This window comes from Bos indicus, chromosome 7, assembly GCF_029378745.1.
Source record: "Bos indicus isolate NIAB-ARS_2022 breed Sahiwal x Tharparkar chromosome 7, NIAB-ARS_B.indTharparkar_mat_pri_1.0, whole genome shotgun sequence".
Taxonomy (NCBI): domain Eukaryota; kingdom Metazoa; phylum Chordata; class Mammalia; order Artiodactyla; family Bovidae; genus Bos; species Bos indicus.
Window position 1 is genome coordinate 18,283,460 of NC_091766.1, and position 26,414 is coordinate 18,309,873.

At 55.9% G+C, this 26,414-nt stretch overlaps 2 protein-coding genes across 6 annotated transcripts; one reads left to right on the plus strand and one right to left on the minus strand.

Moving 5' to 3' along the window:
* The first annotated feature begins 2,900 nt into the window (after positions 1-2,900).
* On the plus strand, positions 2,901-9,098 carry FUT6 (fucosyltransferase 6). Of its 2 annotated transcripts, none has more exons than XM_019964365.2 (3): positions 2,901-3,039; positions 6,161-6,301; positions 7,668-9,098. In XM_019964365.2, the coding sequence occupies exon 3, from the start codon at positions 7,680-7,682 to the stop codon at positions 8,775-8,777; it is 1,098 nt and encodes a 365-aa protein (XP_019819924.2). In that variant the 5' UTR covers positions 2,901-3,039; positions 6,161-6,301; positions 7,668-7,679; the 3' UTR covers positions 8,778-9,098. The 2 variants fall into 2 exon arrangements, with proteins under 2 accessions (XP_019819924.2, XP_070649109.1); XM_070793008.1 differs by having other exon boundaries at positions 2,913-3,039; positions 6,113-6,301.
* A 2,118-nt stretch (positions 9,099-11,216) lies between these two features.
* On the minus strand, positions 11,217-25,318 carry NRTN (neurturin). Of its 4 annotated transcripts, XM_019964368.2 has the most exons (4): positions 24,904-25,318; positions 24,360-24,562; positions 14,713-14,931; positions 11,217-11,806 (listed from the first exon to the last, which is right to left on the minus strand). In XM_019964368.2, exons 3-4 carry the CDS (start codon positions 14,879-14,881, stop codon positions 11,382-11,384), a joined length of 594 nt encoding a protein of 197 aa, XP_019819927.1. In that variant the 5' UTR covers positions 14,882-14,931; positions 24,360-24,562; positions 24,904-25,318; the 3' UTR covers positions 11,217-11,381. The 4 variants fall into 4 exon arrangements, with proteins under 4 accessions (XP_019819927.1, XP_019819925.1, XP_019819926.1 ...); XM_019964366.2 differs by lacking the exon at positions 24,360-24,562 and having other exon boundaries at positions 24,904-25,317; XM_019964367.2 differs by lacking the exon at positions 24,904-25,318 and having other exon boundaries at positions 24,360-24,896.
* Positions 25,319-26,414: the final 1,096 nt, after the last annotated feature.

Consider the following 26,414-nt stretch of genomic DNA (forward strand, 5'->3'; position numbering starts at 1 on the left):
TTCATGCATTGGAGAAGGAAATGGCAACCCATTCCAGTGTTCTTGCCTGGAGAATCCCAGGGACGGGGGAGCCTGGTGGGCTGCCATCTATGGGGTCACACAGAGTCGGACACGACTGAAGCGACTTAGCAGCAGCAGCAGCAGCTGAAAGCTTTCAGTAACTTTGGGGGTTCTTAGGGCATGTCCGTCTCCTTCCATGGCCCTGTAATAAACCTTTCTCTGTTCCAGACTCCAATGTTTTAGAATTGATGGACCTCACTGTACGTCGGGCACACAGACTTCCATTTTTGGTAACATTCTGACCAGTGTGAGGTGGCACCTCATGGTAATTTTGATTTGCATTTCTCTAATGACTGGCGATGTTGAGCATCTTTTCATGTGCCTACTGACCATCTGTATTTCTTCTTTGGAGAAATGTTTAGTTAGATCTTCTGCCCATTTTTTGATTGGGTTGTATTTTTGTTGTTGAGCTGTATGAGCTTTTTGTATATTTTGGAGATTAGGTCCATGTCAGTTGCATCATTTGCAAATATTTTCTCCCATTCTGTAAGTTGTCTTTTCATTTTGTTTATGGTTTCCTTTGCTGTGCAAAAGCTTGTACATTTGATTAGGTCCCATTTGTTTATTTTTGTTTTTTATTTCTATTGCCTTGGGAGCCTGACCTAAGAAAACACTGGTACAACTTATGTCAGAGAATGTTTTGTCTATGCTCTCTTCTAGGAGTTTTATGATGTTACGTCTTATATTTAGGTCTTTAAGCCATTTTTAGTTTATTTTTGTATATGGTGTTAGGGAATGTTCTAACTTCATTGATTTACGTGTGGCTGTCCAACTTTCCCAGCACCACTTACTGAAGAGACTGTCTTTTCCCATTGTACATTTTTGCCTTTTTGTTGAAGATTGATGGACCATAGTTGTGTGGGCCTATTTCTGGGCTCACTATTCTGTTCCGTTGATCCATGTGTCTATTTCTGTGCCAGAACCATGCTATCTTCATTACTGTAGCTTTGTAATATTGTCTGAAGTCTAGGAGGGTTATGCCTTAATACAGAGTCAGATTTGTTCTTCCCAGGACTTCCTTTATGGTCCAGTGGTTAAGACGTCACATTTCCACTGCAGGGGATGCAGGTTTGATCTGTAGTGTAGGAACCAAGATCCAACAAAGCCCATGGTGCAGCCAAAAAAAATAAACAAAGACTTACGCTTCCCTATTACAAATGCCCTGCCCTGGTGGATACCCAGCCTCCTGGAGCCTCCGTCAGCCTGGAACTAACTGGATACTCAGATGGTGGGTGTCCAGGCAGCATGAAGCAGCCTCATGGACATGATTTCTCATCTGTGAACAGAGGAGTTGTGGTACGTGGGAGCCGCCCCTCGTGCTTTTACCCGCCCGCTGCAGCCTCCTCCTCCCAGCCTCCCTGCCTCTGCCCTGCTTCCCTCCCCTCCCAATCGTCTGTCCCCAACACGACAGCCTGAAAGAGCACCTCAAACAGGAGTCTGTGGCGGCGACAGCTCCACTGGAAGCTCCTCATGGCCCCACTGTCGCCCTGTGTTAAATGTCCATTTCTGACCACAGCCAGATGCAGCTCAAGGTGGCTGACCTCACTTCCTGCTCCTGAACACCCAGGCTTCCTGGATCCCCTCCAATGCTGTCACTCCTTGCTGTCTCAGGGCCTTTGCACAGGCTGTCCCTTCTGCCTGGAAAGCTCTCTCATACTGCTTTTTAGTTAGAAAATTCTTTTAAAAAAATTGTTTTTATTTATTTGTTTTTGGCTGTGCTGGGTCTTCCTTGCTGTGCAAGCTTTTCCCTAGTTGTGGCAAGCGGCGGCTACTCTCTAGTTGCGGTATACTGGCTTCTCATCACAGCGGCTTCTGTTGTGAAGCATGGGCTCTAGGGTGCATGGGCTTCAGTAGTTGTGGCTCCCAGGCTCTAGAGCACAGGCTCAGGAGTTGTGACACACAGACTTACTTGCTCCATTGCATGTGGGATCTTCCTGTACCAGGAATGGATCATGTCTCCTACAGTGGTAGGCAGATTCTTTACCACTGAGCCACCAGGGAAGCCCTAGTTAGAGAATTCTAATGGAGCTTTAACCCCCAGCTCACACATCCAGGAGAAGTCCAGACCAGGCTGCAACCTCTTTTTTGCAATGTATTTAATTTTAGTATTGATCCAATAGACATTTTTAGAAGAGTATTTATTTATTCGGCTGTGTTGGGTCTTAGTTGGGGCACACAGGAGCTCTGTTGCATCATGCAGGTCCTTTTGCTGTGATTCCTTGACTCTCTAGTTGTGGCTCACAGGCTCAGTAGTCTGGCACAAGGGCTTATTTGCTCCACAGCATGTGGGATCTTAGTTCCCCAACCAGGGCTTGAACCTACGTCCCCTGCATTGCAAGGTGGATTCTTAAGTACTGAACCACCAAGAAAGTCCTTGCAATCTGTAATTTTTTTTTTTACAAGTTTTCTTACTGGTTATCTCTTTCACCCACTTGCTTCCTGCCATATTCTTGGGGCCTGACACAGCAGGTGCTCAAGAAACATTTCCTGGCTGAGATGGAATGAAGAGGTGGGATCTGTGGGAAGGGAGGGTAGGAGGCTTGAAATTCTCCTCACCTGCCCCTCCCCCACTCCAAGGAACCCCTGGTGCCCCCTCCCCTGCCACGGAAACCACTTTGAGAGCCAGTGATTTGGGTCAGCCCTTTCCCTTTATGGATGGGTCAACTCTATGCCCAACGCCATGAAAGCCTGGAGGCCACACAGGAGGTCAGGGCAGTGACTAGTCCCCAGTTCCCTCCACCCCTCCCTCATCAGGCCATGTGGGAGAGATTAGCCAAGTCCCACCTTTGCTATTAAACATTGGCCTGGCTTGCGTGACAGCATACCCTATATCATCTGACTGCAGGTGTGGTGGAGCTGGACTGATTTGTCCACTTCCTTCTTCCTGGAGTCGCCTTATCCCCTCCCAGCGTGACCAACTGGTCCTCCGCCCGAAGCCTCCTGGTCGGCTGCTGTCTGCCCTGCACACTGCCCCTCCAGGTAAGGCCTCCTGGGGAACACGTCCCCTCTCCCTGGAGGCAGTGATGCCCCCTGGGAAGGGCTTGCAGGCTGTACTCCCAGACATTTTTGGTGTTTTGGCTGTGCTGGGTCTTCGGTGCTGTGCATGGGCTTTCTCTAGTTGCGGCGAGCAGGGTCTTCTCTCTAGATGTCGTGTGCGGGCTTCTCACTGTGGTGTTTTTTGTAGAACATGGGCTATAGGCACACGGCTTCAGCAGTCGCCGCTCGAGGGCTCTAGAGCTCGGGCTCTGTAGTTGTGGTACCCCAGCTTAGTTGCCTCACGTGGGATCTTGATTGAACCTGTGCCCCTTGCACTGGCAGGGAGATTCCTGTCCTTGGCACTGGACCACCAGGGAAGTCCCTCCCAGGGGCCTTTCTGGGTACCAGGTGCACCAGAGGTGGGGCAGGTGTGGGCAGTTCTGATTGATTTGCCAAACCAGGAGGAGCTGCGTTTCTCTCCATTTCTGTCGATCTGTCTCTGGCAAAGCTCTGGCTTAGAACCCCCACTGCTTCTTGGCCCCCATTAGCACCCCAGAGCCCTTCCTCTTTCCCACCCCATTCCGTGGGGAGAGGACCTGAGGTGTGGGGAGAAGGGGGTGGATTTTGTTCTGTTTATCTGATCTTTATGGTGTCCTGGCATCATGGCATTTTTCAATTCCTTTCTGGGAAAAAAATATCTCAGGTTCCACTTGGGTGGAATCTCAGCCCTGACCTCCCCAACCCCCATCCCCGGATCCAGGATCCTCCTCCCTGCCAAGGGCCTCAGTGCCTCCTAGGAGGAGTTGCTATAAACCCAGGACAAAAAAAAAAATATTCATTTTAAGTGCATTTCCACACACTAACCTTCTGTGCGTGGCCCCAAACCCCAGCGGCATAAAGTAGGTTGTGGTCAGAGTTCAGCCTCCTGAACCTCCTCAAAGGTTTTGTCTTTTGGGTCTCTTTCCAGAAATTCTGGCATGAACATGTAATTCTAAATCCCACTCCCTTTTCATCACCCGAGGCCACCTGCCAGCTCCTCCATCCCACACTTGGAGGCTTATGCCAGCTGTGCCCAACAGAAGTAACCCACCAGCTATCAGAGTCTTCTTTAATTTTTTTGGCTGCCCTGCACAGCATGTGGTGTCTTAGTTCCCCGACCAGGGATCGAACCCTCACCCTCGGCAGTGAGAGTGCAGAGTACTAACCACTGGACCACCAGGGAAGTTCCAAACTAGTATTATCCCAATGTGAAATCAACAGAAGTATTGAGATAATAATTTTAATCTCATTTGCATCCCAAGTCTTGGAATGCGTGCTCAGTCACTCAGTTGTGTCCAACTTTTTGCAACCCTATGGACTGTAGCCCACCAGGCTGTGGGATTTTTCTGGCAAAAATACTGGAATGCATTGCCATTTCCTCCTTCAGGGGATCTTCCTGACCCAGGGATCAAACCCGTGTCTCCTGCCCTGTAGGCAGATTCTTTACCGCTGAGACACTGGGGAAGCCCAAGTTTTAGAAACTGGGTGTATCTTACACCAATAGCACACCCAATCCGGACACTTGGTTTTCACTGTAGATCCTTGATCTTTAATTAGACTTTGTAAAAATGTCCTGTGGGAGCAGATTTGCCCCTCCAAGGTGTCCCAAATATTCTGTCAGGATTTCCAGTTGTTGAATTGGCTATCAGACGCTGATTTTGGTGGGGTTTTGTTGCGGGGCGGGGGTGCGGGTGGACGTTTGGGTTTGTTTGTTTGTTTGTTTTTGGCCTCATCTTGGGCATGTGGGATCTAGTTCTCTGACCAGGGTTTGAACCCATGCCCCCTACAGTGGAAGTGTGGAGTCTTAAACCACTGGACCCGCCAGTGTTTTTACTTTTTATCTTGAAATTGTCTTCAATGTACAGAATAGAGAAGCTTTTCTTAATTTAATTTAGCTTAATGCTAACAGTTCGTCCAACACAACTGCTGTATTTCAAGGGCTTGAGAGCCAGAGGGGTGCACCCTATGGGGCAGACAAATAATATTTCCATGATAGCAGAACTTGTAGACAGCCTCAGGCTGTAGACTGGAGCTCCATGTGCAACACAGGAGTTCAGTTCAGTTCAGTTCAGTCGATCAGTCGTGTCCAACTCTTTGCGACCCCACAAACCACAGCACACCAGGTCTCCCTGTCCATCACCAACTCCCGGAGTCCACCCAAACCCATGTCCATCGAGTTGATGATGCCATCCAACCATCTCATTCTCTGTCGTCCCCTTCTCCTCCTGCCCTCAATCTTTCCCAGCATCAGAGTCTTTTCCAATGAGTCAGCTCTCCGCATCAGGTGGCCAAAGTACTGGAGTTTCAGCTTCAACATCAGTCCTTCCAAAGAACACCCAGGACTGATCTCCTTTAGGATGGACTGGGTGGATCTCCTTGCAGTCCAAGGGACTCTCAGGAGTCTTCTCCAACACCACAGTTCAAAAGCATCCATTCTTTGGTGCTCAGCTTTCTTTATAGTCCAACTCTCACATCCATACATGACCACTGAAAAAACCATAGCCTTGACTAGACGGACCTTTGTTGGCAAAGTAATGTCTCTGCTTTTTAATATGCTGTCTAGGTTGGTCATAACTTTCCTTCCAAGGAGTAAGCGTCTTTTAATTTCATGGCTGCAATCACCACCTGCAGTGATTTTGGAGCCCAGAAAAATAAAGTCTGACACTGTTTCCACTGTTTCCCCATCTATCTGCCATGAAGTGATGGGACCGGATGCCATGATCTTCGTTTTCTGAATGTTGAGCTTTAAGCCAACTTTTTCACTCTCCTCTTTCACTTTCATCAAGAGGCTCTTTAGTTCTTCATTTTTTGCCATAAGGGTGGTGTCATCTGCATATCTGAGATTATTGATATTTCTCCCAGCAATCTTGATTACAGCTTGTGCTTCCTCCAGCCCAGCGTTTCTCATGATGTACTCTGCATAGAAGTTAAATAAGCAGGGTGACAATATACAGCCTTGACGTACTTTTTTTCCTATTTGGAACCAGTATGTTGTTTCATGTCCAGTTCTAACTGTTGTTTCCTGACCTGCATACAGGTTTCTCAAGAGGCAGGTCAGGTGGTCTGGTGTTCCCATCTCTTTCAGAATTTGAGCCCGGTGGCTACAAAGGCGCACAAGCGCAGGTGCCGAGAGGAGCTACCCTGCGCCCGAGGTAAGGAGCGGTGGCTGCGCTTTGCTGGAGCAGCCTTGAAGAGAGACCCCACATCCAAAGTAAGAGAAACCCAGGTAAGACGGTAGGCACTGAGAGAGGGGATCAGGGGGCAGACAGACTGAAACTACAGTCACAGACAACTAGCCAATCTGAACATGGGAGAGGAGTTTGCAATTACATTAAAAGAGGAGAGTTCGGATTCTGGATCATAAGTGCTCCAGCTTTGTGTTTTGGGGCAAAAGACATACCTATTGCTCAGAACCTCTGTTTTCTCATCTGTAAAAAGGGCAGCTCCATGGCTGCAGGAAGTGGAGGGGCACAGGGCTAAAGTCCTAGATTTCCGTTCCCGCGGTTGGGATCTGGAGTCTGGGAGGGCTTTGTGACCGCATGCAGGAACAGAAAGGACCAGGGAGTGGACCAAGAGACACCCAGAATCCCCTAGTGCATGACCAGGGGTGGGAGGTGTCTTGAGTGCTTATTCCCTGAGCTCTTCCTGTCCTCTCCCCGCAAACTGTTCAGGTTCTCTGTCACCTCCGGGCCTCAGCATTGGCTGTTCTGTCCACCAGGAGTGTCCTTTCCCCCAACTCGTATACTGCCTGGTGAGCCCTCTAACATAATTCCATTGTACTCCTCCCAGCCGGAGTCTTGGCTCCAAGCCTCAACTCCAGGGCCCTGGGGAGCACTCAGTAACCAGCCCTGTCTTCTCCCTAGGCTGGGGAAGACTCTGGGGAAGCTAAGAAAGGGCAAGGGCAAGGGCAAAGTCAAGGTCAAGGTGGGACCTGAGAACCATTAGAACCTATTCTCGGTCAAGAGGTTGCGTGACCTGGTGGGTGGGAGAGCGTGGACTCCGGGGCCGGCTCTGCTGTTTTCTCACTGAGTCCCCTAGCCTCAGTTTTCTCATCCGCAAAATAGAAATAACCCACATCTGCCCGCTAGGCATGTGTGTTATTGGTTTTTTTTTTTCAATATTTATTTATTTGGCTGTAGCAGGTCTTAGTTGTGACACAAGGCATCGTCAGTCTTTATCGCGGCATGCAAGGATCTTTAGTTGTGGCATGCGGGATCTAGTTCCCTGATCAGGGATCAAACCCCAGACCCCTGCATTGGGACCTCAGCATCTTAGCCACTGGACCACCAGGGAAGTCCCTTAGTTAGTTCAGTTGCTCAGTCGTGTCGGACTCTTTGCGACCCCATGAATCCCAGCACGCCAGGCCTCCCTGTCCATCACCAACTCCCGGAGTTCAACCAGACTCACATCCATCGAGTCAGTGATGCCATCCAGCCATCTCATCCTCTGCCGTCCCCTTCTCCTCCTGCCCCCAATCCCTCCCAGCATCAGGGTCTTTTACAATGAGTCAACTCTTCACATGAGGTGGAAGTCCCTAGGCATGTGTTATCCTTCTTGTCAAAGATGCCATATTCACTCTCCCCTCCTCCCAGCTGCTCCAAACCATGTATCCACCTGGTTGCGCCAAGGTGAAGTGTTCCTGGCACCACTGTCTTCCCGGGCTGTTGCTGCAGCTGCTTCTGGCTCTGTGCTTCTTCTCTTATCTGCGTATGTCTCAAGAGAAGCCCAAGCCCAAGCCCATGTGGGTCTCTGAACTGGGGGCCCCTTCCCAGGCCACTGAGGGGTCCTCCGCCCACCTGCCTCTGCGTGTCCTGCTGTGGACATGGCCATTCAACCAGCCAGTGGCTCTGTCCCGCTGCTCGGAGTTGTGGCCTGGCACAGCTGACTGCCAGCTGACCGTCAACCGAAGCGAGTACCCTCAAGCGGACGCAGTCCTCGTGCACCACCGGGAGGTCAGCCACCGGCCCCAGATGCAGCTCCCGCCTTCCCCGCGGCCCCCTGGCCAGCGCTGGGTTTGGTTCAGCATGGAATCACCCAGCAACTGCTTGAAACTGAAGGACCTAGATGGTTACTTCAACCTCACCATGTCCTACCGCCGGGACTCAGATATCTTCATGCCCTACGGCTGGCTCGAGCCGTGGCCCGGCCAGCCCGTGGAGACGCTGCTCAACATCTCGGCCAAGACCAAGTTGGTGGCCTGGGTGGTGTCCAACTGGAATACAGACTCTATCAGGGTGCAATACTACAAGCTGCTGAAGCCACACCTCCAAGTGGACGTGTACGGACGCTTCCACACGCCACTGCCCCACGCGCTCATGGCCAAGCAGCTGTCCCAGTACAAGTTCTACCTGGCTTTTGAGAACTCCCTGCACCCCGACTACATCACAGAGAAGCTGTGGAAGAACGCCCTGCAGGCATGGGCCGTGCCAGTGGTCCTGGGACCCAGCCGGATCAACTATGAACAGTTCCTGCCACCCAAAGCCTTCATCCACGTCGAAGGCTTCCAGAGCCCCAAGGACCTGGCACAGTACTTGCTAGCACTGGACAAGGACTACGCCAGCTACCTGAACTACTTCCGCTGGCGGGAGACACTGCGGCCTCGGTCCTTCTCCTGGGCCCTGATGTTCTGTAAGGCCTGCTGGAAGCTGCAGCAGGAACCCAGGTACCAGACGGTGCCCAGTATCGCGTCTTGGTTCCAGTGAGCTGGCCAGCCTGGCACCTGCACTGCTGAGTATCTGGGGCTGGAGCTCTCCCTTACCTGGGGCTTCACCTACTGGGCACCTCTGCTGCCAGGGGTCTTTCCTCCCTGGGAGCTCTCTTGCTAGGAACTTTACCTGGTGGGGACAGGGGTGAGTTGCCAGGGGCTATGGCTGCCCCTGGGGAACTTGCCTTGGCGTCCTGACCACTGGTGATGGCTCTGGTGGACTGGTTTGTGTTTACTGCTGCTGTTGATGAACTGTCTCTGGGGTACTAAGGTAGGCAATACTCACACCATTTTCCAGATGGGAATGCTCTGAGGAAAACTGGCTTGTCCTCCCTTATTCCACACCAGCACTCTCCCCCCAGGGCAATTCTGCTCCCAGGGGTTACTCACAGGGTCTGGCGACATCTGTGCTTGTCACAAATCGGGTGGGCTGATAGCATCCAGTGGATGGGGAGCCAGACATCCTGCCCAAAAGTCTATGGCGTCCAGAACGGCCCTGAACTTGGGAGAACGGACCGGCCCCAAGTGTTCAGAGGTAGGAAAAACCCTCAAGCAGGGTGGGAAGACCGAGGCCTGGAGCAGGTGAGAGTGGGGGTGGGCCTATCTGGGAGGTCATGTAGGGTAAGGTTGAGACAAGTGAATCTTCTATACCCACTGCAGGGATATGGGAGGGGCAGGGCATGCCCCCAAAGGAGGTTTGCGCATGGTTCTAAGCCCCATGTGAGTGGCAGTCTCTGTGTCCTGTGAGTGTGTGTGTGTGTGTATGGCATGCACTGCTGAGAACCCCCAGCCCTGGGTTCTGCGAAGGCAGCTCTTATGTTCCAATTCTCTGGTGGGCTGGGCCAGCGCCTTGTGGTTGGATCCAGGTGGGAGACAGGGAGGCTGTGGTCCCAGGAGGCCACACACACACAAACACACACCCCCCAAGCCATTTCAGGGACCACAGGCCCAAGCACCAAAGTTGATTTTCCTGCTGTGTGTCCTGGGCTGAGCAATTTCCCTCTCTGAGGCTCAGGGCCTTCTAGGATGGGGAAACTGAGGCTCAGCTTCTTCGGCTTCTGGGAACTCTGGCCTCTCTGCCACGGCCGCCGGGCTGAGTCAGCCCGAATGGTGTAGGAATCCACCACCCCAAACCTCAGAGTCAAAAGACTGCGGGGGTGGATGGGGACCCCAGCCAGCCAGTGTGCTCTGAAACTGCCTTCCAAGCTGACCACCCACAGTCTGGGGCCTGGCCTCCAAGTGCTGCTCTTGGGTCTCCTTGGAAGTCCTGCCTATTAGCTGACTCCAGTGGGTCCAGCTGCCGCAATGGCAAAAAAGAAGACTGGAAAGCAGGGAGCTGGGGATGTTCCTGCCCAGCCAGGTGAGTCTCCCTGGGTGGAGCATCTGAGCTGAGTCTCCCAGCATCAGGATGGGGATTGGGTCTGCGAAGGACACCATGTTTAGTAGGTTCTAGAAGGTGGTCCTTAGCGCAGCAGAGAGGAGGCCAGTCTAGGAGACACAACAGTAAAGGAGAGGGTGGGGCTCTTCTTTTGAGAATCCCAGACTAGTGTGGGAGGATGGAAGAGAAGGGACTGTGCCCTTACACAAACTGGGCAAAGGGGCAACTGTGCCTTGGAGACATTCCCCTGCCACCCAGTCTGAGGGGAAGAAGGGTAGGAGTCCATCCATCTGGTCCCCCGTGAGCCAGTCCTGTGCTTGCAGTGGCCACTGTCTTACCCACCCTCCTCAGACCATTGACGAGCAGACCCCTCTCTGCCTGCTAGGAACCCAACACCCTGTGCCCATTCTGGGCGTGCCAAGCATCAAGGTGACACCGTGGGCAAATCTAAACACCGCATCACGCTTTTTCCATCCTCCACGGGGGCTCCTGGAAAATTCTCCCTCGAGCTCTGGCCAGAGCCTTTACGGCCCCAGGACCTAGGTCCCTGGGGACCCAGCTGTGCCCCAGCAGGCGCCGGTTTTGGGTTAGATGGGATTGGCGCCCGCCCCAGACCTATCCCCGCAGGGAGATGGGCAACGTGGATATTTTTAGCTAGTGAAAGGAGATAGTGGCTCCGAGTTCACCCTGGTGGGAGCTGACCAGGCCCGAAGACGTCTGTTGGGTGAGGGAGATTTGCACCACTTGGACCTCAGTTTTTCCATCTGCACTGTGGCTCAATCTTTCCTACCCAGAAGGACACCTTGTCAGGGAGTAGGCTAGGACACACCTGGAAGGGGCAAGAGAGCCTGTAGAGAGAAGCGAAGGAAGGTCCCTGTGGGCATTCCCCCATTCAGCCCCTTTGCTTCCTGCACGCCTGAACAAAACCGTCTTTCTTTCCCCCGAGCCCAAAGCAAACGGGATCCTCCCACTATAGTGCCGACGGTACCTGTCCCCCTCTTCCCAGTGGAGATGGCGTCTCCTCCCCGTAGGCCTTCAGCACGGAATCACAACCCTGGCTGGATTTTCCACACTTTATTTTGGTACAGTTAACGCGAGAGTCCTGAGCCCTGGACGGCATCTTCTGCTGGTGGGCAGTCTGTCGCGGGGCTTGCCAGGCGGGACCGTGGGTGCCGTCGGGGCGGGGGCCGTGGCCTCCGTCTCTCCGGGCCGGCTGAGGTAGGGTCACACGCAGGCGCACTCGCGCGCCGACAGCTCGTGGACCGTGTGGTAGCGACTGTGCGTGTCCAGAAAGGACACTTCGTCCTCGTAGGCCGTCGGGCGGCAGCAGGGCTGAGCGCGCACCCGCTCTCGCCGCACTCGCCGCCGCTGGCGCAGGCGTCGCAGCCCCAGGTCGTAGACGCGCGCGGCCGCCTCGCACGCGCCTGCGCAGTAGCGGAACAGCACTGTCTCTTCCGACGCGTAGCCCAGGCCCAGCTCGCTCACGCGCACCTCGAGCTCGCGCAGCCCGCATGGCCGTGTCCCCGACCGCGCACGCGCGCGCCGCCGCCGGGGCCCCGGCCGACGGCGCGGACCAGGGGACCGCCCGGCCCATGGCGTCAGTTCTCGAAGCTCCACCGCGTCCGGGGCGCCCTGCAGCAGTGCACGGTCTGCGAGGGGATGGAGAAGGGCCGAGGGGTCAGTGGGTGGATGCATGGGAAGGAGCGCCATATCTACGCTGTTCCTCTGCGAAAAGGGACCTTGGGGTGACTCAAGGCCTAGTGCACCCTCTCCCGACCACATCTTATCTTGCTCCCTGATTCCCGCTCATGCACCCTTTCTGGGTGGCGTGTGTGTAACGGGAGGGTTGCATATCCAGGCCCACAGGCTGGGTCCCCAAGGCTACCAGCACTCTTCTCTGGAGCCTACACCTAAGATGGACTGCCCAGAACCATTTCCTGTACCACATACCAGTCTGCCCCAACTTGAGCTGAGCCGACCCGGTGTCTGTCTCCCTGTGGGCACACCCCTCCACCACTCTCTGTGGACCCCATCCCTATGCAGGGCAGCACTGGAAATTCTTCCCTTTTTCACTGAGCTGCTCTCACCTCACTGGAGAAAAAAAAAAAGGAGGGGTGGCGCTCAGCAAGCGGTGTAGTGAACCAAATCCCTGTCCCTCCTGGGCCCCAGCTGTCCCCACCCCATGCTGGTTGCCCCAGGAAACTGGCACATCCTCTCTGAGCAGTATTGGGGGCCTGCTTCCCACACCCCAACCGCCCACTCTGGTTGAGTTGTCATGGGTCTCTCACTCCCTCTCTGGGATCCCCACCCAGACCTCCGCATCTTCCCTGAACCTCTGGCCTGTTCACAACGCCTCCCCCTGCCCCCATCCCTCCTGCTCCACCGTGTAGCAGTACTCAAGTTTCCCCTTTCACAACACCAAATCAGGGTGTGTGAGCTTCTCAAAATGCACAGAGGAGCCGCAGACACTGAGACCTGTGTGTTGGCCCCACCACATGGGGTGACAGCTACCATCAGGGGCTCCCCCCATGTTACAGGTGAGGAAACGCATCCAGAGGGGAAAAGAGGTGCCTAAGACCACACCACTGGCAGGTGACGGAGAGAAAACCAAACAATCTTCCCACCTCCATCCCGTGCCCAAGTTTGGTGCAAGTCCAACCCTCTTCTCCCACCAACTGCCTGGAGGTGCCCTGAGCCATAGATTCCCAGGACTCCATGGCCTAAATTTATTTCCCAAGCGGCTGGTCCTGCCCCAGTGCTCTTCAGCCCCAAGAGAGAAGTGTAGACATCGGAATGGCAGGCAGCACTGAACTGACATTGGGTCTGCAGATGGGGGGCTTCCAGCCCCTGAGCAGGTGGCAGTCACTCTTGTGGTTGAGAGAGGAAATCCCGAGTTTAAGCTCCCACCTGCCCCCAAGGCTGGTGCACCTGGCTGTCAAAAGAAATAGCTTCCTGGGAGGCCCAAGCGGGAAGGGCTGTCTGTCAGCCTGGGAGCTGTCTGTTCCCACAGGGGGTCTCAAGAGCAGACAAGCCCCAGCTCTGAGCCTTGCTCTGCCCACTCTGAGCCTTGTAGTTTCAGGCAGATGACAGCCCTACTTTCGTTGCACCCGCTGTACCCTGCTGTACCCTACTTTCATTGTTTGCTCAGTGAGACTTGCAGAGTCCCTACGTTGGCTGGGGCTGGGAGGGTGGAAATCAGGGGCCACCCAACAGCATCTTCTGGGAGATGGGTGGGAGTAGGGTGACAAACACTGCTTGCTCTGGGATCAGAGTGAGCCTAGCTCACTAACGATGCCTAAAATTCCACCAGTGTGCCCACCCCAAAGATGTGTGTCTAGAGTTAATTCATAGGATTGCCAGGTTAAGATACAGATCCCCGGTTCAGTGTGAATTTCAGATAAACAATAATCTTCTAGTATATCTGTTCTTCCAGCAGGCCTGGCCACGTGCACAGGATCTGGAATACAAGGAGATGATGCCCACATCTCCCTGGCCCAAGCCTGAGATTCCTCCATCAGTACATTAATCCCAGAATCTAGAACACGGACTCTGGGGTATGGAAATCTTTGTCTTTCCTCCAGTAGGGCTAGATCCAGGGACAGGATGCAGGGCAGCCAGGACCCGACGGTGGGCCGAGATCCTCCCCGATGCCTGAAATTCCACTGGGCCTTTGCCCCAGGGCCTGGAGCACTAGCTTTGGGGAGCCCGGGTCTCTGGGACCCAGTGTCCTGGGAAGGACTTAGCAGCCTGAAGCGGGGGAGCGGCGGGGGCGGAAGTGGAGCTTGCGCCGGAGGCCACCCTTGTCCATTGTGAAGACAAGAAAGAAGGATTGTGTGGGCCGGCAGGGCGCGTGTGGACTTGCACGCAGGCGTGCATGCACCCCCTACCCACAGGGGCCCACGCACACTCCCCCGCCTACACCTAATCCCCATCCACCCGTGGGGATGCACGTGTGGACACACCCGTGCACCCACGAAGTCAGGGCCCACGCACTGCTCTGGCCCCACAGAACCTGCAGGGGGCAGGCATCAGGGGCTAGTGGGGAGCTGGACCATGCAGCCACAACCCCCAGGGCTGACATTTCCACTTTTCTACCTCCTGGCCTTTTCCCACATCTTCTTGCTCATCTTCTGTTCCTCTATGTCTGTCTTTCTCCCCATTTCTAGGACTCGTCCTATTTCTCGGTCTCTCTCTGCCTCCCCTGTCACCCCCGAGCAGGTCACTAGGGCCTCCGGTCCAGCCTCCCTCTTCCTCCACCCCCCGCTGCGCTGCAGGGGCCACCCGGGCCGAATGCCCAGGTCTAATCTCCATCTGGCCCCCGGGCCCCTCAGGGCTAGAGCCTAATTCCTTGTGACAGCTGAGCCGAGGGACCCCAGTTCCCAGCATCCATCCCCTCTGACACCCCTGCCAGGCCGTTGAGGGGATTTGCACCCTCCCTCCACCCCATCTAAAATAAGCCTTTGTGGCCCGCTCCACTGCGTACAACATTCCACCATTATGGTCGCTGCGACGTTGGGGGTATCTGACTCAAGACAGGGGGCGGGGGAGGGCTTACACTGGGCCAGACGGGCGATTCGGGCATCCAGGGTGCGAGGTGGCCGGCGCAACGGGGCCAGCGCAGGTCCGAGGCGGTGGCCGAGGAGCAGGCCCTCCCGACACATCCAGATGGAGAGCACGGAGCTGCAGAGCACCGAGGCCAGGGCCGCCGCCTTCCAGCGCTGCATCCTCAGCCTGCGTCCACGGGATGGTCAGCCACACGGCCTCCGTTGTCTGTCTGTCAGGCAACAAACGAATGGGCACAGGGTGCTGGACCAGCTAGTGGGGATACAGTGGGGCCCCTGGATTTGAACCACTCCTGCTTAATGACCAATAATAATATAGAAGTGATTCATCTAGGAACCACTGAACAAGGTTGTGGGAAATGCTGCCAAGGAGGAGGTGGGCACCGTGCCAGGGGTAACCTGGGAACCGCCCCCATGTGGGCGTCCCAGAGTGCTTTCCTGAGGATTGAAGAAAGTTGAAACTTGAACAAAGGTAGGAGCTAGCCAGGCAGAAGAGAATGGCATCTCAGGCAGGGGCAACAGCGGGTGCAAAGGTCCTGAGGCGTGACCTGGAGTGGCCAATCCAGCCAGGAGGCTGCAGTGGCTGGAATCCAGGGAGTCTGGGGAAGACTGGAAGGTGAAGACATCCCCAGCAGGGGGCACTGTGGGACAAGGGTGGTGAGGAGAGGTGGTGCTTAGAATAGGTAGTCTGGGAGGCTGGAGCCCTGGGGTTGAGCCATATTAATGTCCCTGGAAGTGACTTTCCACCCTGCTCTGGGCCTAGGTTCCCTGCCCCCCCGCCCCCACCAGACAAATAGATGCCCAGAAGTGGGCAGCAATGGACCAAAGCTGCCCTCAACCCACCTCCAGGCCTTTGTACAAGTGAGTCCTTCCGTCCAGAACATTCTCTCCTCCACTGCCGCCCACTCCTTCCACTTTCAGTCTTAGCTTAGACGGTACCTGCCCCAGGAAGCTTTCCCTGATTGCGCCTCCTCCTCAGCCCCAGGCCCGTGCAAGGGCACTCTCTGGGTCCCCATAATGTCTAAGCTTCCCCTACTGGGGCACCGATTACTCAGTGTTGTGGTTGCCTAGTCGCGTCATGCTCACAGTAGATGTTTAATAACTCCTGCGTACCCCCACACCCCCACCCTGTCTGTGAAGCTCCCCGCCACTGAGCGGCCTCCAGCCCGCGTTTACATTACTCCGCCGGCCGCCCGGCGCGGGGCCTGGCGGCCGGCCCGATGTAAACATTTACACGGAGCGATGAAAGCCGGGCTGGACGACGGTCAGCGCCCCGGCTCGGCCGCGGGGTGCTGGGCGTCCCCGCGCGCGCGCCTCAGGCCGCACGGGCTGACCTGCGCGCTGCCCAGAGCAGTTAATTGCGTGCTATTTGCATCTCATTTGCGTGCGATATGCCTGTGTCGGCGGAGGGGGACGGGGCGTGGCTAAGAGCAGTAAGTTTGGAACCACCTCTCCCCTCGCCCCAAGGATGCACCCGCACAGGACCTACACCAGACAGTAAGTAACGTAGAACGCTTATTAACCCCCTGTTGTGTACCATAAGCGGTGCTGAGCCCAGGAAGGAGGCATTGTAACCTCCATTTTATAACTGGAGAAATTGAGGCGGGAAACAGAGTGGCTTGGTCAAGGGCACAGCTAGGAAAGGATCTAGAGACTCACACCCTGATTCTTTGACACAATGCACACCACGTGGGTGGAGCAAATGCTCTGGAGTCATTCTGAGGACCTGCCACTGTTGGTGGTATTGGATTTTTTTTTTTTTTTTGGCCACGAGGCATGCAGGATCTTCTCCAGCCAGGTGATGGAACAGGTGCCCCCTGCATTGGGAGCGCAGAGTCTTAACCACTGGACTCCTAGGGAAGTGGTTAAGTGGAAGATACTGCTGTTATTATTACTGTGGTGATAATATTATTACTGTCAGTAGGGTGATGGATAATGAGGGCCCCAACCTGGGGCCATGTAAACAAACCCTGGGCCAGCCTGGAGTTCTGAGGACATGTGCAAAGGCCCTAGGGCAGGGCCATGCTTGGCTGGTTGAAGGAATCACCAAGGCAGCCCCATGTCGCTGGAGCAAAGTGAGCAAGAGGAGGTGAAGGCAGGGAGGTGACGAGGACAGGTTGTGCAGGTCATGCAGCCCTGTGGGTTGGGAGGAGAAGACTTCATTCTCAAGGTTGTGCAGCAAACAGGTCAGTCTTGGCCATTTGTCAAGTGCCCAAACCCACCGCCTTTACTCTTAATGAGCCCCTACTTGATGCCAGATCCCATTGTACAAACTTAATGCATGTTATTAAGTCATTTTAACTTCACAAGAGTCCTTATTCCCATTTTACAGATGGAAAAACTGAGGCCCCAAGTGGCAAAGTGACCTGCCAGGGTCACAGAGCTAAGATGAGAACTCTGGTGGCCTCACCCACCCTGGCAGGGGGAGACATGGAAACCCCCCCAGGTGCAAGACCTCTGGTCGTCACACCCAAGTCTTGGAGTGGCGTGCCTCAGTTTCCCTGTTAGATTGGAACAAGGTCCCTGTACAGCACTAGTGTAAAACAGGGGGCTGAAAGGATAGATGGGTCTCCAGTCCCGAGATGGCCCAGCCACAGGAGCCCATGGTGGCCTTGGAGCTGCAGACCTCCTGGAGCTTTGAGGGGGATGGGAAAGCAGGGGACCGCTGGTGGAGGGGACCTGGCAGGCACAGCTGATAAGCGTCTGCAACAATGGGCCTTTCTGTATGGGGGTCACCCAACTGGTTTGTCTCTGGCGTGGACCTGATGGGGAGCGGGTGTGGCGGAGGGCATGGAGGGGGAGACCAGGTGTGCATGAGCTGTGTGCTTGTGTCATGGGGAAGGTGGGCACTCACACAGCACACTTGGAGGCTCATGTTCACACCCAGCCTTCCCAGACTCACACACACTCTGACTCGCTCAGCACATGTGCACGCGCGCGCGCGTGCGTGTGCACACACACACACACTCTCTCTCTCTCTCATGTGTGCCCAATCATTGTTGCATGCACACTTTCAGACACTGCCCAGCTCACACATTCTGATATGCTCAGATGCTGTCCTGCTTACACACTCAGTGGTCTCACACACCCTCAAACAGAATTCCACTCACATGCTTGAACACAATCACACACTCCGGTGTTCTCCCACCTAGAACATGACCATGCACTCGAACGTTATCACACCCTCACACCTGAACATCACTGCATTCACCTGCTAGTGTGTTTCATACTCTCACATGTGGGCATTTTACTCACAAACATAGCATTCAAGCACTACCACTCACTACCACACATGTGCACACACATCCTGATTTGCCCTTGGGAGATCCCCTGATCACACCCCTTACACTCTCTCATGCCCATGGGAGCTCTCGCACACCCTTGAGACTCACACTCCCACACAAATCAAGCACCTTCACACTCAGACACATATTGTCTCTTGCACGCTGACACAGAGAATGGGCACGCCACACACGTGCTGCCTCCAAGCCACCCCTTGTGCACTTGAACTTGTGCGTGCACAGGCGTGCCTGTTATCACCTGCATCCTATATTCCAGCCACGCTCGTGCAAGCAGGCATGCAGACACACACATCCTGCCAGTGCTGGGGCCCTTGGCTGCCAAGATTCCAGGCGACATGGGGCAGTGGAGGCACAGCAGGTTGTGAGGGGGGAGAGGGGAATGTGGGAGGCAGAATGACCCAGAGGAAAAGGCCTGCTCTGCCCACACCTGCTGGCCTTTCAAGTGCCACCCATCTGCCAGACAGGACCTGGTCAGGGGTCCCCTCTCAAGCCAACAATGTCCAGACCCTGGAGAATTCTCATTGCCTAAGGAAGAGGGCATCTCCCTTCATGGGGGTCAGGTCAGCCTGAACTGCAGCAAGAGGGTCCTTGAATGACCTCAACTTCTAGCTGGAGGCCACAGAGTCCCCAGGGCTGGGAGGGAGGGGAAACTGAGGCTCAGAGAGGGGTGATGAACAGCCTGTAGACACACAGCCAGCTGGATCTTTCCAGTTATCCAAGGAGCAGACAATTAGGGTGAGGGTGTGAGGGTGTTCCTGGCAGCTTCTTTGATGGTGCCAGGAAACACTGCTCGTTATCTTGATGTCCCGGCAATGTTCCAAGTTTCCACCTTTCCACAGAGCTTCCCAGGGAACACCCACCAGGCATACCTGTTCCCAGGGTCACCAGCCTTTAGCCTGTGGAGCCGCTGGCCTCAGGGAGGAACCTGATTCATGCTTGTTCCCAAGGAGAGGTTGGAGGAGAGGGGAACCCTCCGTCCACACACTCATCTCTCTAGTCTGGGGGAGGCATGCCTGTCTCCATCAGGCAAACTCCTAATCTTCCTTCAAAGTCCCAGCTCCTATAGCCCCTCCTCCCGAAAGCCATGCCTGCTCCCTATCTTGACCGTCCCCCCACAGCTGCAGGTCCCTCCCCCTTGCCCAGCTCTGCCAGCATAGTATGTGGGTCCATATCTGTCTTTGCTGGATAGGAGGAGCTTCTGGGGGGGCAGTCTGGGCTGAGTCCCCTCAAGGCAAAGATGGACATTGAGAATTCCATCCACAGTCACCAGGCTTTTGCCCGTGTGGTGCCTCCCTCCACTAGCACTGTTCTCCCCCTGCACCTCACCCCCAGATCTGTCTCTGGTCTTCCTGTATCTCTGTTTCCCCAACTTCAGAAAGGGTCCGAGGGGGTCCACCCCACACTATAGGAATGACCGGGTTGCATGTGGGGCTGTCATTGCCACCCACGGGCAGAACAAGCCAGGCTGGGAAGCCACGTGGGCAGTAGTGGGAGTAGCTGCCCCTGGAGAAGGGTATTTCTGGATGCTGCGGCACCTGGGGTCCAGACAGCTGAACTCACATCCATGTTCTGCCTCTTCCTGGCTGGACCACATGGCAAGCTCCTCCCCTTCTCTGAGCCCGTTTCCCATCTGTACAATGGGCTTCCCAGGACACATCCTCATCTGGAGGGCCATTTTTGTTCAGTGAAGCCCTGCAGGCCTGGCCTATGGCAGCAGTGGGGCCCGGGTGTCAGACGCCTGTGCTTGCACGCCCTTCTCTGCTTCCTCCATCAGTCTTCCAGCTCTGGGGCTGGCAGCTGGGCCCATTCCCCAGGCAGCCTTGCTCATTTTGTTTACCCCAGATGACCCCTGGGGGTTCCCTAGGGATCCACTGATGGGGAAACTGAGGCCCCATTTCATGATGGGGAAATGGGTGGGACTTGATCTTCTCTCCAGACAAGATTCAATGGTTCTGCAAAACGAGAAACAAATTCCACAGCCCACAAAAATGTGCCCCCTCCCTCAGAGGGCCCCAGGGCCCAGCCCCACCCTGTGGTGGGGATGGGGAGGCCGGGGCAGGCGGAAGCCAGCGTCGCACATCTGCAGATAAACCAGGAACATCTGGCTAGCACAGCTGGTTCCGATGTCGCGTATGCGGGGGCCAGGGGCCAGCCTGTGGGGCGGCCTCGTGGGAGGGTGCAGGCACAGACGCCCCCTGCAGAACCTCCCAGGCCTGGCTAGAGGTGGGAGCCCAGCCTCTCCTCTTTTTCCTCCAACCCAGAAGCTGCCTGCTGGCCGATTGCTAGAACCATCGCTGGCTCCCTGCTACTCTGAGAATCAAGTCTCGGGTCCTGAGCTTATCCTAAGGGGCTCTGGGTCTGTCTTCGCCAAAGTGAGGCTGAGGAGTCGACTTCTGGGGAGGACTTCTGTGTTGGTTGCTTTGTGATAATAGTATTAAAGAAAAATAGCTAATACTAACCCTAGTGAACAACACCATTGCTGCTGTTCTAAGTGCTTTACATCTTTTAGTGCCTTCGTAGAAAGGTGTGGACCATTTTATCCCCATTGTGTAGACAGAAAAACTGAGGTCCAAAAGACTGAAGTGTCTTCCTCAGGGTCAAACAGAGCATGAATGGCCAAGCTAGAATTTGAACTCAGGTGGCTAGGCAAACTCCTACTCATCCTTCAAAGCTCCAGCCTCAGTGCCCTCTGTTCCACATTCGTGAACACTGTGCCACATGGCCTTCCTCGTACAACCAGAACAGGAATAATAACATTAACACCTGGCGGTGCTGGCCGTTCCGTTTATTTAGTGCCGAGACCTCTGCTGAGTGCTTTCCACAAGTTTATTCCCCCCCCCCCGCCCCCCGCACAGTCCCTGGAAAAGATGTTCTTATTATTAGCGCCGTTGACCACATGGAAACTGAGGCTTGGAGAGGTAAAGTGACTTGCTCAAGATCACACAGAAATTAAGTGGCTGAGCTGCAGTTGAACCGGGATCTGACTCTAAACTTGTTCTCTCAATGTCTCCACAACCCCCCATAACAAGGGTAATGCTGGGGGGTGGACGGAGAGAAGCAAGGTCTTGCTGTTTAGGAGGGACTGAGGTCCAGGGAAGGAGAGTATTTTCTCAAAGACACAGAGCAGAGCAGCACTAGCAAGTAAACAGAAGACCCACTGTTCTGCCCCCAACTCATTCACTCAACACATATGGAGTGCCTACTAGGTGCTGGGCCGGCCAGGGAACACAGGATGGCCAAGGCCAACTGGGACTCCGCCTTGGCCAAGTTCAGACCATCCATTAAGGGAGATGGATAATAAAAAAGAGAGAAAGATTTTAGGGAATTCCCTGGCAGTCCAGTGGTTAGGACTTTGCACTTTCACTGCTGGGGCCCCAGGTTTGATCCCTGGTTGGGGAACCAAGATCTCACAAGCTGTGTGGCTACAAAAGTAAGAGAGAAAGGAGGGAGGGAGGGAGGAAAAAAGGGAGAGAGAAAGAAGAAAGCAGTAGAAACTAACACAACATCTTAAAGCAATTATACTCCAGTTAAAAAATAAAAGAAAAAAATAAAATTAAAGCCCAATAAAAAAGAAAGGGTAATTTAGAGGTTGTCAGTGCAACACCAGCCCCCAAATAAAACAAGGTGAAGCAATAGTGACCAGGGTTGCTTTTAGGCTGAGTGGTCAAGGAGGGCTTCTCAGAGGAGGCAGGATTTGCGCTGAGCCCACATGAAGATCTAGAACAGTGTTCTAGGCAGAGAGAAGTGCATGAGCAAAGGCTCAGACACAGGATGATAGCTTTTCAAAGGGACCGGGGTGACCAGAGCAAACTTAGCCAGGGAACAGCACAGGGAGATGAGGAGAGATGGGGGGGCTCCTATTCCCCACCAGTGCCCAGTGCCCACTTCCTATACTGGCCACTGTTCAGGCGTGTTCTTGGGGAGGCTGGGCCGGGGAGCGTGTATGTGGTGGGGCTGCCTGCTTTTCCGACCCACTGTTTCTGGCCTGGTCCTCTGCGGCTGGCCCATAAAATTCCCACCTCGACCATACCAGGCTGGTCTGGCTTAGCCAAGCTGGCCTGGGACAGGCCTTACAGGCATCTGGGGCGGGCGTTGGGGGGGGACCTCCCCAGGGGAGAATAACAGGATCAACCTAATGAGGCCTGGCACGGCTGAGCAGCTGGCATGGGGCCCAGTGGGTGGCGCGAGGGACATGGGTCCTCTAGGAGGACGCCATACAAACCTGGCCTTGTGACAGAAAGGGAAACCAAGGCACAGACCTCTGACATGTCTCAAACTCTAACACAGGTGTCCTGGGAAGCAGGGGACCCGAGTCACCTTTTCCATGTCCCCAAGTTCAAATTCTGCCTTGGGGTCCTGACATACTGAGCTCTTTAGGCACGGATGGTGGGGCCCTTGCTCTGGGCTTTCTTTCCCCCACTGGGAAGTGAGGGCCACCTGCTGGATTTCTTCCAAGGCCAGACAAAGCCTGAGTCCTCTGGGATTGTTAGTTAAGATCTTTCTGCTCCTGAACACCGATGCCAAAGTGTCCCAGGTCCTACTCAGGCTTCCTTGGTGGCCGTTACACACCCTGAAAGTCCAGGAGGCTGGCTGGCTGTTTTGAGAGCCTCAGGCCTGCCCCCCACCCTCCCCCTCATGAGTGCAGCAGGCACCGGGCCTGTCTTATTTTCTGCTTCGTCCTGGTGCACAGCTTGGCACACGGTAGCTTAGGGCTCAGGAATTAATTACATGGCACATAAGGAAAGATCCCTCCAGCTTGCCCAGCCTCAGTTTTCTCAGATGTGAAATGGGGAGAACCAGCCTCCCACTGTGCCTGCTCAGTTGATTCACTGGGCAGAGGGAAGATCCTGTCTCCCTTCATGGGCCTTGACTCCCCTATCCCACCTTGGGGAACCAGGAAAGCTGCATCTGCAGAAGAATCCCAGAACCTCTCAGCAAAGATGGCTGCACCCGATGATGCCAGATGCATTAAAGGACCTGTTCCTCTCTCTGTGTCTCCAGCTCCCATCTCCAGGAATCTGTCCTTGAAGGCCCCAGCCCAGTTCTCTGTCAATCTTTCAGAATGATCTCTCCCTCCCACACTCAGGCCCCCTGGATTTTCCAAAACCACCCATGCACTTTCCTGCCTCCAGATCTTTGCATATGCAGTTTCTACTAGCTGGATGCTTTTACCTGTCCCACTTAGAAAACTCCTACTCATCCTGCACAGCCCCAACCCCAATGGCTCTCCTCTAGGGAGTCTCCCCTGACCCTCCTACCCGGAGGTAGTGCCTTTGCTCCCCACTTTGGCCTCCACCTTGGATTCAAGTTTGTCTTCCTGGAAGGACAAAGCCCAGGAGCCTGACCCCAAACAGAGTCAGCTACACCATGGCAGTACACGTTGGTGGAAGTGATATCTTGGTTGTGTTCTTTGCCTGGCTGCAAACTGTTTGGTTCCCTCTCTTGTCCCAGACTCTTGAAAGCTGTATCCATTTCTCACCCCCTGAAAACTGAGGCCTATCACCTGAGAGACAAGCAGTGATGGCAGAACCTCAGACACTGCGCCCAGCTGTAGGGAGGCATGATTTGGTTTCTTCCCTGCACCTTTGGAACTAGCTCTTTGCAGCTCTCTGGGAGTGGGCTGTAAGGCCTGGGAGTGGCTATGGAACCTCAAACCTCAGCAGTCCTAGAATGAAGGGTGTGGGGAGAAGTGTCCAAAGGGCCCAAAGCAAGGGGCTGGGGGCGGGGAAAAGCTGGCAAAACTCAAAGTGTCCCCCAACTGACATCCGCCTAGACCAGTCATGCCCTTTTAGGGCTTCCTCAGCCTGGGGCTTTTTTAAAGACAGACAAAGAATGTCATGCAACAGACAGAAAAGGATGTTGGACAGGGTGGACATGCACAAGTGAGGAAAATCAGGGGTCTGGCGTTTTATGCCCCCCACATAGGCCCTAGTTCTACTCCCCAGATCTGGGCTGCTGGCCTCAGCCTTGCAGGTAACCACAGACCCACTGAGCCAGGCCAGTGGCACCATGATATATGTATGCTGGTGCTTCCTGGGGAGGGGACTGTGGTGACACCCACCCCAGGAGAGAAGCCACTTCTGTCTCTGGTCCCAGCCCATATCTGCCCACTGTCTGCAGCCTCCTCCACTTAAAGACTGTGAACTGACAAACCACACTTTCTGGGAGAATTTTGGGACCATCCTGAATATGAGATGTCTTTAGTAAAAAGAGGAAGGAAGACCGCTCTTTCTTCAAATTTGGTCTTTGCCCTTAAGGGACACCCCCCCCCCCAAAATGGTTTCGCGCCCTCTTGCGGCTGCATAAGGCTCCAGGAGCCTAGAGAGCTGGGCCCTTACCGGAGGACACCGTGTCCCCGGCGGCAGCGGCGGCGGCGCGCAGGGAACGCGGCTGGAACGCGCCACTGACAGATGTTTACTTCTGCGTGCAGCTGGGCCGCGATGGCAGCCCCCCACTCAGGGTCCGTGGGATCCGGTTGTCCCCCGCGGCCCCTTGTAGACCACAAGGCCGAAGGGGTGTCTGGGTCTCGCCCACCTAAAGGCTGGGGAAGGGTGTCCGGCTGCTCCTGTTTCCACCCCCTCTCCAGAAGCATACAAGGGGGTCCGAGGAGGCAGAAGCGCGCCCGCCCCGTCGGACAGGGACCACCCCCTCCCCTGGCCATACGCTAGCTTAGAGAGGCACTTACATCGCCCTCCCGACCCCCTACCACGCGCGGACCTGTCGCCTCTTGACCCCACCCTCATACACACGCTTGTTCTTGGCTCAAAGCGGGAAGCTACTGGTCTACCGGGAGTCCCTGGACGCCCCCGCAACCTCCGTCCATGGGGGCCAGTCCTTCCCCCGCGCCAGTCCTCTGCGGGCCCCCCTTCTTCCCTTGCTTACCTGCTCTGGGCGCCCTAATAGCCGTCAGTGGCGGCCGCGCCTGCCGCCCGCGCCGGCCCCAGCCCCTGCCCCGGCCGCCGCGACCGCCATCCGGGCCGCCTGGGCCCGCGGCGCCCGGGGGGGCCCGGGCCGGAGGGGGCGGCCGCGGGGGGGTCGCGGCGCGGGCCGGCCCATGGGGCCCCCCCGGGCTCGCTCAGCCGCGGGCTGCGGCCATCCCGGCCCGGCGGAGGCTGGGGCTGAGGGGGTGCCCTGGACGGCCTGCGGCTCGGAGGGCGCGGGGCGCAGGGGCGCACGGACGGCGCGGGCGGCCTCAGTGCGCGGCGCTGGGGTCCGAGGCGGCGGCGCGAGGGGCCCAGACGCTCCGAGCGGCTCCACGGCGCGCTCTCCCGCCGCCTCCGCCGCTCCCGCCGCGGACGGCTCGGCCGGCTCGGGGCCGGGGGGCGGGGCCGGGGGCGGGGCCAGGGGCGGTGGCTCGGATTTCCCGGGACTGGGAGACGCCCCCGCCCAGTTCCGCCCAGCCAGAGGGGGACCTGAACAACGCAGGTGGCAAGGGTGCAAGGACAGCAGCAGCCCCCTGGACGGCGATATCCGCTGGCCCCAGAGGCTCGGGCGGCGCACCTTTGTAAAGCCCCTCTCCAAGGGCCTCTTGCTGAGATAAGAGCCACAGTGCCCCCCATGCCAGTCCCTCGACCTTCAGCGTTCCCCACTCCACAGAGAACCGGTCTTACTGCCAGACCCCTCCCCCCCCCCCCCACGTCCTGCTCGGTCCCCTTCAGGAACGCAGGGCCCCAAGAAGTCTTCTCGCCAAGGGAGCCCCTCGGGGGATTTCCCCCGGGACAGCGTCCCTCCAGGTTAGCTATATCCCACTCCCACTTCAAGAACCCCGACGGCGCATCTTCTATAAATCCGAGACTTCTCCAGACCCCCCTAAGATCCGCCTCCGTGGAATTAAGAGCCACAGCACTCCCCCGACACGGTAATCATGGCCCACAATTTCCCTCTTCATCTCACTGGGTATTACGGGCCCCCCAGCCCCTTCCCAGGTCCTCATTCCAGAAAGCTAAAGGTCCCCTCTGGGACCTAGTTTCCCCCGAAGATAGCAAATGAGACCCTAAGACCGACGTCGGACGGTACCCGCTGTCCACAGAGCCTCTCATCAAGTGGCAGTTCTCCTTAGTCTGGCCTCCGAGCCAGATCCCGCGGGGGGATATCTTCCCACCCCTGGCTCCCTGCGGCGCTCCCCTGGGCACCAAGGCCCAGCGCGGCCCAACGAGCCAAACCCACCCGGCACCCTCCCCGACGGCTCCGCGTTCCCAATGCGCCCCCTAGCGGCTCCAAAGGGCTCAGGGGGCGGGGCTGGGAGGGTGGGCGGAGGCTGATCCGCCATGGCCCCGCCCCACCCCGGCCTAGTTACGGTGAAACACCCGCCCCAGAGTCCCGCCCCCTGCCCCAGCGCTCGGCTCCTGCCCTCTGGGTCCCCGCCGCCGCCTGCGTTCCTGGAGCCGGGTTCT

Excerpts from the sequence above, each read along its gene's own strand:
- FUT6 (XM_019964365.2), top strand. The coding sequence starts at position 7,680 with ATGTATCCACCTGGTTGCGCCAAGGTGAAGTGTTCCTGGCACCACTGT.
- NRTN (XM_019964368.2), bottom strand. The coding sequence starts at position 14,881 with ATGCAGCGCTGGAAGGCGGCGGCCCTGGCCTCGGTGCTCTGCAGCTCC. Across the intron at positions 11,807-14,712 it reads AATCGCCCGTCTGGCCCAGT|ACCGTGCACTGCTGCAGGGC; the intron begins GTAAGCCCTCCC and ends ATCCCCTCGCAG.